Here is a 20692-nt window from a genome sequence, read left to right as displayed (position 1 = left end):
AATCAAAGCAAAAAGTCAAGATAAAAATTAAATCTTCAAGACTTAATCGCAAGGCTTGCTCAATGTGGTTTGCATCTGCAAAATTCCTAGAATTCACTCGCAATGGATACAATATATAAAATGCATTTGCACTTTTCCAAGATTTCTTTCACACTTCCGGTGGTAACATAATCATTTAATATATGCAGGGACGACTTTCCATCAAATAACCTAACTCTCTAGAATCATCAGTTGGAACCGAGTTTTGATTCGCAGCACCATTCCTTGACAGTTTGTTTACATCAATTTAGCGACTTGCATCAATTGGCTCCCGTCTGATTATATTGGTAAAATAAGTTTTATTAATATTTTTCACTAAGTTTAAGACTACAGTTTGGACTGAGTTTCTATCACTTTACTCAGATTTGAGCCGATTGCGTAGATTTTGTTCACGTCAAAACTGTTCTGAATGTTTTCTCTTTCGATACAGGCAAGGATTTGGTAAAAGTGTCCGCTGCCATTTTATCAAAAGAAGCGTATTGAAATGAAATAGTCTTTTAATCCGTCTTGTCCCAAATAAGTTGAAAATTTTTCTCGATGTGCTTGCTTCTTTTGTGCATAATTGGGTTTCCACAAAGTCTGATACAATTTAGTTTGCCTCTCTGATTGTTATTGGATGTTTCTGTTTGATGCCAAAATACTCACTTTGCTGTCAGAAATTTAAAATTCAAGTCAGCTGGTGTTCTTGGGGGTTTGCATTGATCCACTTGAAACCATTTAAGCAATGTCTCTATGTAGTGGTTCTGTTTGACTGTGAATTTTGCCCTCTTCTAGACTGATTCTTAGGCCCAAAAGCCACTGTTTTCTTTTTCTGTCTTTTGTGGGGAATGTTGTATCGATTGCTTCCTTGACATCGGAGATTACTGTTTTGTTTCTGAGACTACTATGATGTCTTCAATCCAACCAAAATGAAGGTGTAACCATCTTTCTTTGCTCTCACGAACAAGCATTGATTGTTATTGCTTCTGGTGAACCCTTGTCTCAGTATGAAGTTCGCCAACTCCTTGTACCTGATATTAGCAGCCTGTTTCAAACCCTAAATTGATTTATTCAATCGGCATACTGTTTTCTCTCCATCTGATCATTGCTTCAAAAATTCTTGTGGCTGTTTCAGATAAACGTTTTAACCTATTGGGAAGTGCAACCGTTTTGATATCAAACTGGTGCTTTACGTGGCCCTGCTTCACTGAGTAGTCCCAAAATAGTCTAGTCTTTCCACTTCATTTTGTTTTGCAACTTCAGCAATTGTCCATAATTCTAGGCTTGAAATTTTCCAAAGCAAAGCAAAATGTTGGACGCGATTGTTCCACCGTTGGAAGTTTTGCAAATTCTGAGTTCAAGTGAAATGAAGTTTTCTTCGTAGAAAGTTTTCACTTGGGTGAGCATGTGGCTGAGTAAGAGTGTTTCGTCAAACATGGGCTCATCAGCATTTGGCATTCTTGTTTCATTTAAAAAAGATTTACGCGCTCTAGGTTGACTATTTTCTGAATTTCTATAGTTAAAACATGCTTATGCCCAGACATTTGTGCGTTAAAAATTGCCCATGTCCAGAATATCGTGCGTTCGAAGTTACTCATGTCCAGACTATCGTGCGTTCATTCGTGCTTCCGAACCAAAATAGAATTTCGATCTGGGACCTCAGCCTGGGCAGGCACTAACTAGGTTAGAATATCCTAATATAAATAAACCAGGTAATCTATTTCATTGTGGAATGACGAAGTCCAGCATCACACATTTCATCTAAGCATTAATATATCCGTTTGTTTTTCACAGATATGGAATGTTGCAGTTCCAGGTTGTCTTTACAATCTTTGTACTAATGCTCCGTGGCAAAACAGTTTGTTTTTTTTCCTTCAATTTAAGCATGAACTTTGACAAAAAGAGATCAAGATCTGAAAAAAACACCGGTTTCTCTTACAAGAATTGATTTTGAATAATTGAGAATCTCATTACACAGAAAACAAAAGACACAAAAAATTAGTTTTCCAAAAACTTTCCAATTAGTGCTCACGTGAATGCAGAAAACTCAATGGAATTGTTCAAGGTACATTGCCATTCAGCCCAGCCCAAAACACCTAATGATGGGTTATAGTTTTTGGCAAGCGGAATAACAGTCTTTGCAACTAAGTAAAAAAGATTTGAATTATTCTGAGCGAATAACAAAACTGTAATTTACAGTAGAATTTAGAGATTTACAGGAGTGAAATGATTAATAGAACAAGATGGCGATCTGACTTTGGGATTGATAAGGACTCAAAAATTAATTGTATGTGTACCTTAATCAAAGCAAAAAGTCAAGATAAAAATTAAATCTTCAAGACTTAATCGCAAGGCTTGCTCAATGTGGTTTGCATCTGCAAAATTCCTAGAATTCACTCGCAATGGATACAATATATAAAATGCATTTGCACTTTTCCAAGATTTCTTTCACACTTCCGGTGGTAACATAATCATTTAATATATGCAGGGACGACTTTTCATCAAATAACCTAACTCTCTAGAATCATCAGTTGGAACCGAGTTTTGATTCGCAGCACCATTCCTTGACAGTTTGTTTACATCAATTTAGCGACTTGCATCAATTGGCTCCCGTCTGATTATATTGGTAAAATAAGTTTTATTAATATTTTTCACTAAGTTTAAGACTACAGTTTGGACTGAGTTTCTATCACTTTACTCAGATTTGAGCCGATTGCGTAGATTTTGTTCACGTCAAAACTGTTCTGAATGTTTTCTCTTTCGATACAGGCAAGGATTTGGTAAAAGTGTCCGCTGCCATTTTATCAAAAGAAGCGTATTGAAATGAAATAGTCTTTTAATCCGTCTTGTCCCAAATAAGTTGAAAATTTTTCTCGATGTGCTTGCTTCTTTTGTGCATAATTGGGTTTCCACAAAGTCTGATACAATTTAGTTTGCCTCTCTGATTGTTATTGGATGTTTCTGTTTGATGCCAAAATACTCACTTTGCTGTCAGAAATTTAAAATTCAAGTCAGCTGGTGTTCTTGGGGGTTTGCATTGATCCACTTGAAATCATTTAAGCAATGTCTCTATGTAGTGGTTCTGTTTGACTGTGAATTTTGCCCTCTTCTAGACTGATTCTTAGGCCCAAAAGCCACTGTGTTCTTTTTCTGTCTGTTGTGCGGAATGTTGTATCGATTGCTTCCTTGACATCGGAGATTACTGTTTTGCTTCTGAGACTACTATGATGTCTTCAATCCAACCAAAATGAAGGTGTGACCATCTTTCTTTGCTCTCACGAACAAGCATTGATTGTTATTGCTTCTGGTGAACCCCTGTCTCAGTATGAAGTTCGCCAACTCCTTGTACCTGATATTAGCAGCCTGTTTCAAACCCTAAATTGATTTATTCAATCGGCATACTGTTTTCTCTCCATCTGATCATTGCTTCAAAAATTCTTGTGGCTGTTTCAGATAAACGTTTTAACCTATTGGGAAGTGCAACCGTTTTGATATCAAACTGGTGCTTTACGTGGCCCTGCTTCACTGAGTAGTCCCAAAATAGTCTAGTCCTTCCACTTAATTGAAACTTTTTGCCACAAAGCGTGCTTTGCATTTTCCGACTTGACCACTGGGTCTCAATTTCACTTTGTAGACCCATTTGCCCGATATGACATCCCTGTCTGTGGTTGGTCTTACTAGGTTCCAAGTATCGTTGTATTAAGTGCATTAGCATTGTCATTCATTTTCCGGTGCCGCTGGTCCAAAGCAACAACTTGCTCAGCTTCGTAGAACGTTTTGGGTTCTACATAGTCAACCTCAGTCAAAACAAGACGGGTTCTGACTTTTTCGGAAATTTGCGAAACGTTCATTGTTCGTGTCATTCGTCCGGACTCTGTTCTGTGCGCTTGCTCAAGTGCATCTTCATTGAAGCAAATTATCTCTGATTGTGAGAAAATTTCTGTGACAATCTCTCCTAGTGACACTGAGTCTCAGAGACTCCCTCCTGTTACAGTAAAGTCTTTATCTAGTGCCACTTCATCACTATCTCGGGCATCTGGCTTCAGTGACTTTCTTTAGTATTCACAATCTCTGCGTTGTGCCACTCCTATTTTTTGCAGCATATGTGCCCTATTTGCCATTGTTGTCATTGTCTTGATGACCATAATATGGGTGCCAGATCCCCAATTGCTGTAACCTCTCATCTAGTTGATCGGCGTCTCTGCGTTGTCAGGGGTTAGGTTCACTTCGGACTCCTTGATGTTCACATCTCGAAATGCCCCCTTGCTTGTATTGTGTAGGTACACCAGGTATGCGTTGTCTCCTTCAGTTTAACACAAAAACTTTCTTTCAAGTGCTTTGGATTCAAGTTCGCTGACCCCTCTGTCCTTCTTCTTCATGGAGACTGTGCAAACAAAAATAGATAATTGACCAATTGAAATCTTAAGTTTTATACCTGATATTAGCTTGCTGGGCATTTTTTTCTCCTCGTCTCACAATCAAGTTCCTGATTCTTGTTGCATGGCGAATTGCACCTCCCCACATCATCTTGGGAAGACTCGAGTCACTGAGTAAGCCTTTTGATATCTCCAGCTGTGCCCTGTTGCACATATCAGCTAACCCATTCTGTTGAGGCGTCTCTGATATGGTCTTCTCTTGTAGAATGCCTGCATCCAAAAAGTACATCTTGAACTGATCTAAGAGAAACTCCTTCGCTTTTTCTGTGCGCTTTCACCAGTGCATCTTTATTGAATCTAACTGTCTCTGACTGTGAGAAGATTCATGTGACAATCTCTCCTAGTGACACTGAGTCTCAGAGACTCCCTCCTGTTGCAGTAAAGTCCTTACCTAGTGCCACTTCATCACTATCTCGGGCATCTGGCTTCAGTGACTTTCTTTAGTATTCACAATCTCTGCGTTGTGCCACTCCTATTTTTTGCAGTAGATGTGCCCTATTTGCCATTGTTGTCATTGTCTTGATGACCATAATATGGGTGCCAGATCCCCAATTGCTGTAACCCCTCATCTAGTTGATCGGCGTCTCTGCGTTGTCAGGGGTTAGGTTCACTTCGGACTCCTTGATGTTCACATCTCAAAATGCTCCCTTGCTTGTATTGTGTAGGTACACCAGGTATGCGTTGTCTCCTTCAGTTTAACCCACAAACTTTCTTTCAAGTGCTTTGGATTCAAGTTCGCTGACCTCTCTGTCCTTCTTCTTCATGGAGACTGTGCAAACAAAAATAGATTATTGACCAATTAAAATCTTAAGTTTTATACCTGATATTAGCTTGATGGGCATTTTTTTCTCCTCGTCTCACAATCAAGTTCCTGATTTTTGTTGCATGGCGAATTGCAGCTCCCCACATAATCTTGGGAAGACTCGAGTCACTGAGTAAACATCTTGATATCTCCAGCTGTGTCCTGTTGCACATATCAGCAAACCCATTCTGTTGAGGCGTCTCTGATATTGTCTTCTCTTGTAGAATGCCTGCATCCAAAACGTACATCTCGAACTGCTCTGAGAGAAACTCCTTCGCTTTTTCTGTGCGCTTTCACCAGTGCATCTTCATTGAATCCAACTGTCTCTGACTGTAAGGAATTTCATGTGACAATCTCTCCTATTGACACTGAGTCTCAGAGACTCCCTCCTGTTGCAGTAAAGTCTTTATCTAGTGCCACTTCATCACTATCTCGGGCATCTGTCTTCAGTGACTTTTTTTAGTATTCACAATCTCTGCGTTGTGCCACTCCTATTTTTTGCAGTAGATGTGCTCTGTTTGCCATTGTTGTCATTGTCTTGATGACTATAATATGGGTGCCAGATCCCCAATTGCTGTAACCCCTCATCTAGTTGATCGGCGTCTCTGCGTTGTCAGGGGTTAGGTTCACTTCGGACTCCTTGATGTTCACATCTCGAAATGCCCCCTTGCTTGTATTGTGTAGGTGCACCAGGCATGCGTTGTCTCCTTCAGTTTAACCCCCAAAATTTCCTTCAAGTGCTTTGGATTCAAGTTCGCTGACCTCTCTGTCCTTCTTCTTCATGGAGACTGTGCAAACAAAAATAGATAATTGACTAATTAAAATCTTAAGTTTTATACCTGATATTAGCTTGATAGGCATTTTTTTCTCCTCGTCTCACAATCAAGTTCCTGATTTTTGTTGCATGGCGAATTGCACCTCCCCACATCATCTTGGGAAGACTCGAGTCACTGAGTAAGCATCTTGATATCTCCAGCTGTGTCCTGTTGCACATATCAGCTAAACCATTCTGTTGAGGCGTCTCTGATATGGTCTTCTCTTGTAGAATGCCTGCATCCAGAAAGTACATCTCGCACTGCTCTGAGAGAAACTCCTTCAATTTTTCTGTGCGCTTTCACCAGTGCATCTTCATTGAATCCAACTGTCACTGACTGTGAGAAGATTCATGTGACAATCTCTCCTAGTGACACTGAGTCTCAGAGACTCCCTCCTGTTGCAGTAGAATCTTCATCTAGTGCTGCTTTGTCAACATCTGGGGCATCTGGTTTCAGTGTCTTTTTTAGTGTTCACAATCTCTGCAATGTGCCACTCCTTATTTTGAAGTAGATGTGCTCTGTCTCTCTTTGTTGCCATTGTCGTGAAGACTATCATCTGGGTGTTAGATCCCCACTTGCTGTGATTCCTCATCTTGAAGATCAGGCGTCTGTGTTGTCAAAATTGAGCCCCATTTGGACACTTTGATGATCACTTCTCGAACTACTATCATCTTGCGTCAGTTGAAACAATGAACAATTTTTGAATGGGCACAATGCACAGGAACCTCGATGTTTGTAATTATGTGATCTGTACAACCACTGTCCACCAACCTGCTTGCTGTGTTCCACTCGATAATAGCTGCCCAAAAATTTTTGTTTGGTGTAACCACTTTTGTAATCATCACCACTGACTCATGTTTGCCTCCATCGCTTTGTCTATTGCATGCCCTGTTTAGGTAACCCGCCTCGCCACACTTGTTGCTTTACGCTGACTCTTTCCTCCTGCAGTCATTGGCAAAGTGTCCAGGGTTTCAACCCACACAAATCAGTTTTATTTGTTGGTTCATCTTTTGAAATCACACTCCACTGCTAGTGGCACTGAACACTTTTGTCCTTATGTCTCTGTGCCGTGCTCTACAGAAGTGTCTGCAGCCTTTTTTCCTCAACACTGTGAAGTTTGTTGCCGGGTTAAAGCTTCCTTGTATAACGAAACATTCATACATCATTGGCCGACCATTGAGGAACAAGGCATTGAGGAGTGTCTCTGAGCCTGATTCCCCCTGCTTCCTGATGAAGGAGTTGTCCAATTACTCAAAATCATCGAGGTTCAGACGAGCCATCTGTACTACCAGAACCACCGTGGTCAATGTCTGTCTACACAATGAATTCTCTCTTGCAAGAGGTTCCAATTTTTTTGCTTCATATCCTATTACGTCATCTTCCACACGGTCATATCTCATCACCATGAGGTTTTTTGTATCTATAGTCCGAGTCAGATGGCAAAAAATGTTGTTGTTTTTCTCCTCGAAAACAGCAATTTCTTTCTCATATGCATCCTTCGACACAAATCTTGTGCTCCACATTGGAAAATTCTCTGCGTTTTCTTTCTGTGTAGGTCAGCGGCTTCACTGTCTTCTGATCCATCGTAGAATGAGCACACAAAACAGTTGTGAAAAGAAAAGATACTAATCAGAAAAGGATTTTGACTGTCAACAACAGTTTTGCTTTAGAAGATAATTTCAGGACTGTGACAAATTTTGAGCTTTTTGCCTGTTGGGTTATGGATTTTCGAAAACGGACAAAAGCATTTTCAACTAAATAAAAAGTGTTACAATCTCAAAATGGAGATAATAATAAAAATGTGTTTTAGTCTAGAGTTTAGAGAATTACAGGAGTTATTAGATCAGGACGGTGGTTTGATTTTGGAGGAAAAGTACTCAAAAACCCGCTGCAAAAAATTCAAGTTACAAAAAATTTTAGAACTAATATTTTTAGTGGTGTCAATATGGTTTGCTCTGCAAATTTCCTAGAAATCTGTCGCAAGAGATTCCATATATAGAATGCCTTTGCACTTATTAACGATTTCATTCACACTTTCAGCGGTACCTTAATCCTCCAATAGATGCTGGAATGTTTTGACATCAAATAAAGCAACTCCAAAATGTGAAGAATAAAAAGAAAAAAGTTAATTCGACAAAAAACAAAATGATTTTTTTTAAAAAAAAGTACGTCAGAGTGATTGGAACCGCAACCAAATATTATGATCTGCTATTATTTTTAGAGAGCAGCTAAAAAATTTTTTCATTGCAGTGAGCAACAAAATGAAGGAAAAGAGCATCATGTCATTAGAAAACAGATAAAGAGGTTAAGTTTTGAACTAAAGCCACATTCTAAAACCAGGTTATTCTCAGTGGATACTGTTAGATATAACATAAAAACTATATAATTGCCTTAAAGTAAAGTACATCTAAGTATTCACTGTCGAATAACCGCAAAAATGGCAATGACATCCAAATGCCTGTTAACAACCCCAATGAAAGCGGTTACCTAAATGATAAAGTGACATGAAAACAAAAAACAAAGTCCAGCGAAACTCAAAAATTCTAATTTTATCAAATAAATAATGCCGCAAAAATTTTTAATTGATAAACCCTTGGCCTTTCTATCAGCTTTTTACAAAAGTGACCAATTTTGCGGAGACTAAGTTTCAAGATATTAAAGAACAACTAAAAATACGAGAAAATTGTCATAAACATTCCAGCTCAATGCCAAATTGATTAATATATAAGAATAAATTTGACAACATTTTTTCGTTTTTCAGGGACTTTATTGCAATACCAGTGGGACTGCAAATACAGGTTGGATTAACAAAGGATAGAAGGGCAAAGTGAACGAAGAAGGACAAAAGTAAAGTTGATAAAAACTCGGTGTGTCATAATCATAAAATTTCTTGGCTTGATTTGAAGAATTGCATTTTTGAACCATTATAAGATGTTTGTCACCGTCAGTAGTAAATAAAAAAAACGATTAAAAGAGACAGAAATCGCAAAAAAAGCGGCCAAATGGCCCCATGTGCAAAAACTCAAATGGCCTCATTTTACTGCTTCACTTTAAAGAGGTTATAAGAAAGCTTGCGCTTCGATGCTCCATTTTTTTGCTCTATCAACAACTCAACTGTATGTAAAATCTTTCCTCCAGTTTGATCTCTCATTGGAAGACAATAAATTGTGCACATATCGTAAAGAAAGAGAAATAGAAAAAGGAAGAAAAATAAGATAAAACTTTGCAACCTCTTGCAAGAACCTCACCGACTGGGATAGTTGTGATCACGCAAAACCGGCTGAAAGCTGCTCCAAATTTATTTTTTGCCGTTTTTTCGAAGCTAAGTTGGCCAACAATTTACGTTATGAAGCTTTTGCGGACAAAATAGCTTAATTTTTCTGAGAGTTATCAAGAGTTTCAGCCTAAACAGCTGGTTTTTCGCTAGTTTTGCAGTGTAGGTGGTGTTTTGGCCGGGCCTCAAAGAAACAAGCTAATCAGCTTGCTTCACTGACGTAATTGTCTGTGTTGTTTCGAAAAAAGACTTTAGCAATCAAGACCTTTTCGGCTCTATATTGCTGGGTAGGCTTTAACCACTTTTGGTTCTTTGCAAAAACTCTGATGTTGCGTGAGATTTGCTACCAAGCAAGAATTATCCATTTCCTAACCATTGATTTACATCTGTAAAAATCGATATTACTACTTGGTTCTGCAAAGTAACAGTCTTTTCAGCACGTGCCTCCTGGCATATTAGTTATTGAAAGATGTCTGAGGTATAAGAAAACCCACATTTTTCTAGAAAAATGAAACCATTTACTTTCGAACATAAAATTTTGTCAAAGGGTTTTTCATGATACCACTCAAACTCTCCACGTTAAATATATTGGTCGGTCAAATTTGACTAAACAAAAAAAACAGTCAGAAAGTTGATACAGAGACCAAATCTACAGTTGAGAGATTCAAACAAAAAAGCCACAATATTACAAAAGACAGGGGGCCAGAGTGCAGGGGGACAGATTCTGTACCAAAAACCCAAATTAAATGAGGGTATCCGGGAAAAAAGATCTGTATCTTTTCATAAGATGACAGTTGCGTCTCTTCACACAAAACTTCTGTGGAAGACAATCTTTTCATATCTTGATCTATTTGATTGGATCATTTCCGTTTGTGCCCCTCTCCCCAGTACGCTATGCTCCCCTCAATTACAGAGCACGTGCCATTACATAGTAAATCACTATGTTAGATTATGGCAAGTGCGTCTGGGGGGCGCAAATAATATGCACCCCCTAGGCGCTGGGGTGGGGGGGGGGCACAAACGGAAACGATCAATTTGATTTTACTACAAATGATTTTTGGGGTCGCAATATCTAAGTTAAGGAAACATAACCAGCTGGTTAGTTATATACGTGTTCTCCAATTCATTGATTGTATTTAGATTAATTAATTATAACTGTTAATATAATAGCCCAGTTAATGAAACCCGGGTCGAGGTTTGGTCAAAAAACAATACAAAAAAAGCGATGAATAGCGGTGAAAAAAAGCTTTTTTCAACGCAAAGTGCCCGCATCTTTTAGCGTTGAATGCGGCGAATTTTTGCGGTTTTTTAGCGGGAAAAATTTTTTTTCACCGCATTCACCGGATTTCTTACAAAAAAAGAAACTGCTGTACACGGGTTCGAACCTCTCACCAATTGCATGTCAACAACTTCTTCTTCCACTGCGCCATCAGGTACTTAGTGAAAGCATAATTTCTGTGAATTTAAGATAAGCGTTTATATTAGCGCGGTGAATAGTTGTAAGATTTGCGGTTTAAGCAGTGAAAGTTTTTTTTCTCCGCATTCTGCCGGTAGCGGTAAAAGTTTTTTTTCACCGCATTCTGCAGGTGGCGCCAAAAATTTTTTTTCAACGCTTTCTGCTGGTAGCGGTGAAAATTTCCTTTCACCGCTTAAGCGGTGAGGAAAAATTTTTTACCACTTGAAAAGTTTCTTTTTCACCGCATTCATCCCATTGAACGCAAATCTTACACTTTTACTCAAATTCACCGCAAATCTTACATCTTTTAGCGATTTTTAGCGGTGACGACCCGAGAAACTATTCCATCAATTCAAATATCTGTCTCAACATGGAACAATCCTCTTCTTTTTTTCGCTTTACTTTCAGAATAACTTTAAATATTTGATTTTAAAAAATGAGATTAGATGAGTATAAAAACTGTGAAAGTCTAATGCCAAAAGTTTAAACATAGCTGGCAGATTGCCAGAAAATAGCCGCAATAGAGTCGTAGATCGGCAGTCTAAACAAAAAAAAAACAGTAAAAAAGACAGACCAAAAAGATTCGCCTTTTCATTGAAGGCTGATCTGTTATATTTTGATTAAAAATCTGTATAAGTTATTGCTGCCTCTATTAGTTGATCTCAAATAACCTTCATTTAGAGTGACACACACCCATTTGACCTTATCTCTTTGAATTAAAGTAAATAAAAGTCAATTTCAAAGTGAGGAAGTCATTTTTGAGAGTGAGGTAAGTCAAGTGTGACCCAAAATTTAATCACGCGCATGAACAAAAAAACTCGCTCCACTAAGAGGGAAAAATGACGTCACACATGCAATTCAGTTGAAATTGCATGAACGAATGAACAAAAAGTGGCTGTGACGTCATATGGTCGTAACAAAAATCTTGACGACGAAATAAAAAAACATAGCAGGGCAAGTCCTGACGTACAAAAAAACTCGCTCCACTAAAAGGGAAAAATGACGTCACACATGCAATTCAGATGAAATTGCATGAACGAATGAACAAAAAGTGGCTGTGACGTCATATGGTCGTAACAAAAATCTTGACGACGAAATAAAAAAACATAGCAGGGCAAGTCCTGACGTACAATTCAAAGAATTTTCATTTACTAAACAGAAAACTAGACCTAGAACGGACCATGAATGGATTGGAAAAACCATTTAGAAAAAAATCCGATCCAAAAAATCGAAAAAACAGTAAAAATCCAAGTGAAATTGCCGCATGTGAACAAAAAATCCACTACCGATAAAGCGAATTCTTGTTCAAACACTGTATTCTCACTCTACTTTAAAATTAGAGCGAAAAAATTTCACGCCACAAAACCACTCGCTTTTTCGCTCCATTTCCTGTTTCGGCGTGACCAAAATCACTACTCCAATTTGACTTCAAAAATCATGAAAATGTGTGAACAGATCTTAAAAAATACAGCGCCGCAATACAATTCAAATTCTTTGAATTGTAAAAAACCAAGAGAAGGCCAAGAATAGCCCCAGCTATCTCTGTGCGGCTATTAAAAAAGAGTTTAATTATTAAGAGCGTAAAAATATGTATTTCATCTTTAATTCAATCATTAGTTTTTTAATATACTTTTGGTCTTATTTTTTATTACACACTTTCCACGCTTAATAAGTGGAGAAATATGGGTATAATTGTTTTAAACATTTTACACTCCTCCCACTCTTTCCCCCCGTAACATTTGGGGTAAAATACTAGGCCCGCAGGTTTGACCTCTATCTTCATGACCTCTATCTATCCTTCGGCCACCATGAATCAGTTCTGAATTTTCCATCTACAATTGAATTTTACCAATAATAATTAATGTTTGAAGTTCCTGCGTAAATCGCAGTGGAACATCCTTAGGCCACAGCGGCCTGTTCTCAGCTGCCCTTTTTCTTATTTTCCCCACATTTCAGAGCAGCATTGCTCTTTTTTGGTAACTATGGCAACAATTTTGCGTGCAAAACTTTAATAGTCCCCCATTTTAAATATGGTCAACCTGAAGGTATGGTTAAGTAAGAGCTCATCCTCACTCAGACAGCTTCACCGAGGCAGGGGAATGAACTCTCAATCATTGGCGTGAGAATCACACACATTACTTCTCGGCTATCACGCCACGTTGAATGCTTCAGTACTGATTTACTCTGGCACTAGGGTCCGGGTAGTGAAGCTTGTGACAAAGTAGCTTTTGTTTTGTTTTTAGATGTTGTCAGATATGAACCGAAACTGATGTCACGATACCAAAAGTACTTCTTTCAGAATTCTGTTGTGTTCTACTTTGACACAGACGAAAGCATGAGGAGAAATGGACCAGTAAAATTCACCTACATTGCATCTCTCCAACTAATTACTTCGAAAGGAACTCAAAACTTTATTTCACACAGGCAAAATGAAACACTTAATTTGTGTTTCTTTTCGCGAGTCGAAACAAAAGTTAATCTTGCAAGATATTGCAAGATTTTTGCAAGACCATGTTAAGAGTTCTTGTAAGTTTCTTGCAAGATTCTCTTTTTATTGAAGATACTTGCAAGATTTTCGGCTCGAAAAACTTTTTTAAAAAAGCAAAAATGCGCTCAGTAAAAGCCGAAGGAGCCCTCCCGGGTCGAGGTGTCACCGCCATTCAACGCAAAATTATGTAAGATAAGCGGTTAATGCGGAAATTTTTGTAAGATAAGCGGTGAATGCGGTGAAATTACATAAATCAGGCGGTGAATGCTGTGAAAAAAACTTTATCGCCTGGTAGCGCTGAAATTACATAATTTCACCGCTGAATTTAGCGGTGAAATTACATAAATTCACCGCTTCGAAAAAAGTGTCCAAATTATGTAAGATAAGCGGTGAATGCGGTGAAATTACATAAATTCACCGCTCAACTTAGTGGTGAACTTACATAAATTCACCGCTTAGAAAAAATTGTTACAGCTGTTTGAGATCAGCAAAGAATGCGGTGAAATTAATGGTGAGTGTGGGAGGAAATGTTAGGTTTGCCTTTCCACTAAAACTACCCCTTAATCTTGCATCTTTTTGACACTTTTTTCTAAGCGGTGAATTTATGTAATTTCACCACTAGAGTAAGCGGTGAACTTACAAAAATTCACCACAGTTCACCGCTAAAATATGCAATTTCACCGCTAAAAATTGCAAATCTTGCAAAAATTCACCGCGCATGTTTTGCAGAAAGTAGAGTGAATTCGATTTTTATTCAAACAAAAAATAATAGAATTTTGTTAGAGATGGCGCAGTGGAAGAAGAATGTGCAGTGGAGATGGATGAAGAAGATGACATGCAGGAGGTGAGAGGTTCGGACCCTTGCAAGGGCGGTGAAATTACATATTTTAGCGGTGAATTGTGGCGAATTTCTGTGAGATCACCGCTTAGTCTAGCGGTGAACTTACATAATTTCACCGCATTCACCGCATTTCACCGGAAAATTACGTACGAAATTTGCGGTGAAAAAACTAATTTTTCAGCGCTTATCTTACATACTTTTCCATTTTTTTCTCGACCCGGGCTGTCCTAGGTCCATTCTTATCGGCACGATCTTCTATCCAAGTTTTCCAGTAGATAAAGAAGATATTCCAGCATGCAGGTAATTTACCTGAATTGGGCGCACGAAGCACTTTTGATTACAATAGAGCTCATAAATCTGTGCACATGTTGAACAGAAAAGTGTACCCATACATTAATCAGAGAGTATTAATATTCGGTAGAAAATCAATGGGCTGAGTTTTGTTGATCTTTTCTTTTGTTTATCACACAGCTAAAGTAGTTATTCGACAGAACTCTGTAGACTGGGGAAGTTAATAGACGAAGTGGGACTTGCCAAGTTGATTCCCGAGCACAAATTAAGCTTTTTTCAGTGAAACATTCGAAGGATTGAAAATTTCTCTAACGTGTTTCTTGTTTCATATTGCAGTTACAGAAACTCATTAGTCTCAACAGAACGTCACAAAGAGGGAAATCGTGTGACATCAAATGCGTGGCATAGACGTCAAAATTTAACCAGGAAAAACTATTTTTTAAGTTATTTTAAATTTTAATTTCTGACCTTTATTTAACGGTCTCCCAGCTAATTTTGGGGTCTTTCGGAGTTTTTTTCAAACTTTTCATGACTTTTTTTGATGATTTACCAGATTTAGCTGTTTTTGGTTGACGGAATCCGGAATTTTTTTCTGGTTTTTAGAAGAATCGGAATTGCCCCTAGTCTGACATGGGTGACGAGGGTGGCATCAATCAGTCTGCGAATAATTAATGATAAGGACTTGGATTTATACTTGGCCAGTAATGAACGGGGTACGGATTTTGGGATCACTTAGCTGATTATAGAGACCTAAAAGCGTCTCTACAATTGATTTTATGTTTAATTCAGCACCATTGTCATTTATTTCACTCCGATAACCATTTCACATAAATATGATTCTGGAGATTTTGTAAGGTTGGCCAATCTTTGTCTGCAGGTGTGCGCTTGAATATGATCTCGTCGGAGATTATTTAGAACTGGGGCCCCAAACTCGGTATTTAAGAAAATCTTTTGCAGCCCTGGCCATACCGACGGTTATCTTGTAAGGTTCTTGCAAGATCTTACAAGAATCTTGTGTAATAACATATAATCTCTCAAGATATCTTGCAAGATCTTGCACGATGACCGCCTCCGTGCAAAATTCTTACAAGATATCTGTCTCTTTTGTAATAGCCTTGCAAGATAAGCGACCTTTTTGTAAGACTCTTGCAAGATAACCGACTTTCAAGAAGCGTCTGAAACAAGCCGCAGCTGCTGCTTGGGCCTCTTTGGCTACTTTGAAGATGAGAGAATAGGATTCGACCTGTTCTCTAGCCTCTAAAGGAAAAAACATAGCAGGACAAGTCTTGACGTACAATTCAAAGAATTTTAATTGACTAAACAAAAAACTAGACCTAGAACGGACTATGCGTGAACTGGGAAAATTATTTCCAAAAAAATCAGATAAAAATAAAAAAAAAACACAGAAAATCAATGTCAAAATGCCGCATGTGAACAAAAAAAAACCACTAGCGAGAAAAAGACATTTGGTTCAAACAAAAACGGCCTGGAATGAACTATGAATGGATTGGGAAAAGCATTTAGAAAAAAATCCGATCCAAAATATCGAAAAAACAGTAAAAATCAAACTGAAATTGCCATATATGAACAAAAACCCAATAGCGAGAAAGCGAATTTCTGTTTAAACACCGTTTTCTCACTCTACTTTAAAATTAGAGTGAAACAAATTCACGCCGCGAAATCACTCGCTTTTCCGCTCCACTTCCTGTTTCGGCGTGACCAAAATCACTACTTCAATTTGACTTCAAAATTCATGGAAATGTGTGAACAGATCTTTAAAAAAAGACAGCGCCACAGTACAATTCAAATTCTTTGAATTGTAATTCAAATTCTTTGAACTGTAATTCAAATTTTTTGAATTGTAATTCAAATGCTTTGAATTGCAATTCAAATTCTTTGCATTGTAATTGAAATTCTTTGATTTGTACTAAAATGGCTGAGACTAACACATATAAATAAGAACTAGTGGCTTGGCTGTTATAAAAAGTTCCTTTTGAAGGCCGTAATTCATCGAACTCAACTTCAACAGAAGATGGCAGTAAAGCTATGTCATCGGAGGTCGAAGCAGGCAAGAACAACGAGTTTCGGCATTTGCTAGATGGAGCAAAGTATCGCCTCAACATATCTTTCCTGGAGACTGAATGTCAAGATTCAAAACCTGAGTTGTTGGATAGTTTTGTAGTCTGTACAGGTTGGCAACTTTTCTGTTCCAAAGACCCCCCCCCCCCCCAAAAAAAAAGACGCCCAAATCAAAAATATATAGAACTCATTACAAGTTAGTACAGTAACCATTTGCACCAAGAATGTTTGCAAAAACAGCGGATTAAAGGTAATTAGACCACCTATTCACAAGGTTTACCAGTAATCTAAAGAAAACAGTTTATAGCTCTAACGTTACTCTAATGACTTTGTCCTCCAAAATGAGTATTCTAAGAATAAAACAAAAAAGATAGAACATCTCTACATTTTTGCATCGAAGTATGGTTACTTTAGTCAGAAGTAAAACTTTTAATTGCTCTCAAACAAAGTTTGAAGCAATTATATTAGTCATGTGGTCATTTTACGACACGAAGAGGAGTATTGATTATCTTGAGGTTTTTTCTAAAGAAAGTACTATTTATTCAGACGGCGTTTTGACCTAAAGGCGAATTTGAGAAAAAATTCCGTGTGAACTATTTTAGTTGAAGCAAGAGTTGTTTTTAACATGCAAAGCGTTCAGCAGTGGAGGACTTCTCGACTTTGAAAAGTGTTTTTGACAGAGAGTTGCAAACAGATAACCGTTTTTAGCCGTTTTTTGTCCAATTGGCACATTTTTCTTCTTTGTAATTTGATTTTTGTGTGAATAATTTTCAGTCGATGCTGTATTATTATATAAATCCCTGATATTGATTGCACAAGGTTTTTAAAAGCCTAACAATGCATCTTATTGGAAAAATTGGTTTTTGAATTTTTTTTACTGATTTCTTCTTCTTTTTGGACATTTAAGCAGATTTATTTTCAAAAATTAGAGCAATGGCATCTTCCCTTAAATACCTCATGCTTTGATTGCCTCTTTTTTAAGTAATGTACATTTTTATACAAAATAAACTCTTTGTATAAAAATTGTACACATGCTCATCCAATTTTGGTAGTTTTTGTCCAAGTTTTTTTAAGTTTTTCTTTTAATTTTGGTTTTATTATTTTAAAAAAAAACAGCTCTTTTTAATTTTCACGAGTTTTCTAAATTTGACGTTTTTGGCGATGAATCTTTGAATTTCATAAAAAATTTTGTCAGCGCAATTTCAAAAAAAATTAATAATTTGAAAGTTTTTTTTTTAAATAATTTAATGTTTTGCATCCTTGAACTCGATTTTCACTTTTTCTTTTTCGCCTTTTCACGTTTCTCGTCAAATGCTAAAAAAGCATGTTTTTTGTCTTTACCTCAGTTTTCACTTTGACGTTTTATTTTCAATTATCAAACAGTAGCCTTTTCGTTTCTGTTTTTTTTTACAATTCGTCCAAATTTGCAACCTTCTATTGGGTATCATTCTGACATTCTCACGAGACCTATAGTTTTGTTTGTTCTGCCTCTATCAGTTGAAAAATTTATTCAACTTTAACTTGTTTCTGTGATGTATCTTTTTGGTTTGCAGTTATTTTTCTCTTTCTTTTGTTTTTTACGAGATTAATTAAGTTTTTGCAATAAATTTCAAAAACTTAATCGAATAATAAAGTCATTCTGTCTATAACATGTTCAACAAGAAAGAATTATAAATTGTTTTTTTCTTAATTGCTGTGATTCCAATACAATAAAAATATGCTTTAAGAATGTGCGTTTTGGGTTGCAGATTTTATGTAGCTCCTGTTTTTAAGGAATGGCTACCCGGTTTGTTCATAACAATTTTTAGCAGTGTCAGTTTCGATCTGATCAGTATTTGACGATCATAACATTTTTTGTCAATTTTCAACATTATCAGAGGTTTTTAATGAACTAACATGAACTTTAATGAACTTAATGAATGAACTATCTTATGTTTGTTAAAAAATGCAATTTTAAAAGATCTTAGAAAAATTTTGAATCAATTGTTCCGAAAGTGGTGGTCTTTGCTTTTCTGCAAAATTTTGGATCGAGCGTTTCGATTTTTTCATGGCTTTTGAGCCCATGCGTTTTTCCTTTTGCGTGTTCTAAATTTACAGCAACCGAACTCTATTTGCGGCGCTCTATTACAAAAAAATAAATGGAAAGGGCCATTTTATTTCTTTATTTTTTTAGCGGTTATAGTGTTATATAGTAACTTCTAATGAAGTCATTTGAAGCACACATAAATCAATTTGGTTTATTCCCCTGAGTGAAGCAAGCTGAAATGGATTCCGGCTCCTTCTCGTCGTTCGAGATCAACTCTTTTGACGTTAGTTTGTTGTGTTTTGTTTTGTTACAGAGTGATGTCTTTATGGTTTTTGTTTCCAATGATGTCAATGCTCAAATTTTTCTCGTTTTGACAGCGGTGTAAATTGTTGAAAGTGTTCCTGAACAGATCTTTTTGAGCTGAATAATTAGTGTTTTATGACTAAAGCAATGGTTTCTGCTGCAAATATGGTTTTTTGTGAACAAACAATGATTCGCGTCGCTTCCAGAATTCTTCTAGCTATGTTTTTCTCAACCGAGATTCTGTTTGACCTATTTTTAACTCATTTTATTTTCCGTTTGACATCATACCCTCGACTATACATACATATATCCCCGGAAATTATGCCAAAACTATTATAGCTCGCCTGCCTTAACCTTACCTAGCAAAGATTGAAGCTAACCGCTCGTCAGTCCTTTCAGAGCATTTCGCCGAACGTTAGTCGGTTATGTTTGTTTATATCGAAAACTGACATATTGTTGAAGTGATATTGTTAACTTGCGCTGTTCAACTTGGCCCTCGAGATTTGAGTTTCCAAATATTTTCAGGTGAATAAACAGGCTATCAGATCTTTAAAATTAAGCGACTACTAAACAGTTTTATAAATTTCTGTTCACATTATTCAATTTTGTCAAAATCTTTGTAATTGATTGCTCATATTTTGCTGCTGTCCTTTTTATAGAAATACAGATTTTTAAATTGTTCCATTTGTCTTAAATGCTTTGTTGAGCTCATTTGTTTGGAAAATTTCAGTTTTAGCAGGTCAGTTTTTCTTCAGCAGTTTTCCTCGAAAGTTAATGAGGAAAAAGTTGAAGCCGCTCACTTTGGCACTAATTTGAAAAGTAGGTCAACGACTAATGGAGAACTACTTTTTGATTAAAGTTAGGCTTCGTTTCAACTAGTCTCCGCATCGTCTCAAATCAATAAGGAGCCAAACAATACGTAAATTTCTACCCCTTTTAGAGCGCCTATATAAAAAACGCATGTTTTTTAACTTCTAAAACAACCATTTTGCTGTTTATTTTTGAGAAAAACTGTTAAAAAAATAGTGGTACTAAAATAAAAATTTTCAATTCAAGGTTTTCAGTACTGCACTCAACAGAAAAAAATTTTTCTGAAAGATATAAACAAGAGGAAAGTTTTTATTTTAAAAAAATGTTCATTTTGCGGCTGCTAATAAAGACTTCTAGGATAAGTATTGGTTTTTGTAACGATTATTGGAGAATCAATTTAAAATGCAACTGAATTTCAATTGTTGGGGTGTTTTTCTTTTGGGTTAAAAACAAATCAACTCTGACTGTGTGGAAAACTCAAAATTTGGCAATTCTTGGTAATTACTTGATATGATTGAATAATTTTTTTCTGTTCACATAAAAAACTTACAACAAAATCGGATTTTAACAATACTATGACAAAAAATTTATAGAAACTGAATTTATTTATCTTAGCAATATGATGCCATAATTGAAGTTTAATAAAGTTCAACACTTATAATTTTCTGTATTATTTTTCTTCAATATTTGAAATTTAAATAACATTTAAAGCAGCAAAAATCCTATTTGTTTGTCAATTGTCAAGTTTTTTTGTTTGTCAACAATAAAGTGCTCATAATTCATATGAAAAGGGTTTTGTCGCCCACATATCACACAGAACTTAAATTGAGACTGCTTACACATAATAAAATGTGAATAAAATATTTTTTAGGATCGCTGGCACAACAATGGTAGAAATTCAATTTAGCATACCTGCCAGTATGACGAAATAATTTAAGGTCAATGAACTTTAATACTAAATTTCATTTTACATTGGAACAAAATAGTCTGATATTTTGCTATTGATGATATCAGAAAGTAGTATTGACACACAAGATTTTCATGTAAACATTG

The 20692-nt window shown here is 36.7% G+C and overlaps 1 protein-coding gene across 1 annotated transcript in view; it reads left to right on the top strand.

Moving 5' to 3' along the window:
- The window catches only part of LOC142354986 (uncharacterized), a gene marked incomplete at its 3' end in the record, with an annotated part of 39725 nt that extends 23113 nt beyond the window's left edge, over nucleotides 1-16612 (top strand). The window contains exons 6-7 of the mRNA XM_075407305.1: nucleotides 13045-13201; nucleotides 16422-16612. Of these exons, the coding sequence (XP_075263420.1) occupies nucleotides 13045-13201; nucleotides 16422-16612 (348 nt within the window). The remainder of the gene's footprint in view (nucleotides 1-13044; nucleotides 13202-16421) is intronic.
- Nucleotides 16613-20692: the final 4080 nt, after the last annotated feature.

The sequence above is a fragment of the Convolutriloba macropyga genome, unplaced genomic scaffold, assembly GCF_964194025.1.
Source record: "Convolutriloba macropyga unplaced genomic scaffold, txConMacr16.3 SCAFFOLD_1463, whole genome shotgun sequence".
Taxonomy (NCBI): domain Eukaryota; kingdom Metazoa; phylum Xenacoelomorpha; order Acoela; family Convolutidae; genus Convolutriloba; species Convolutriloba macropyga.
Note: the sequence above shows the minus strand (reverse complement) of the source record. Positions and strands in the feature narration are given on the sequence as shown.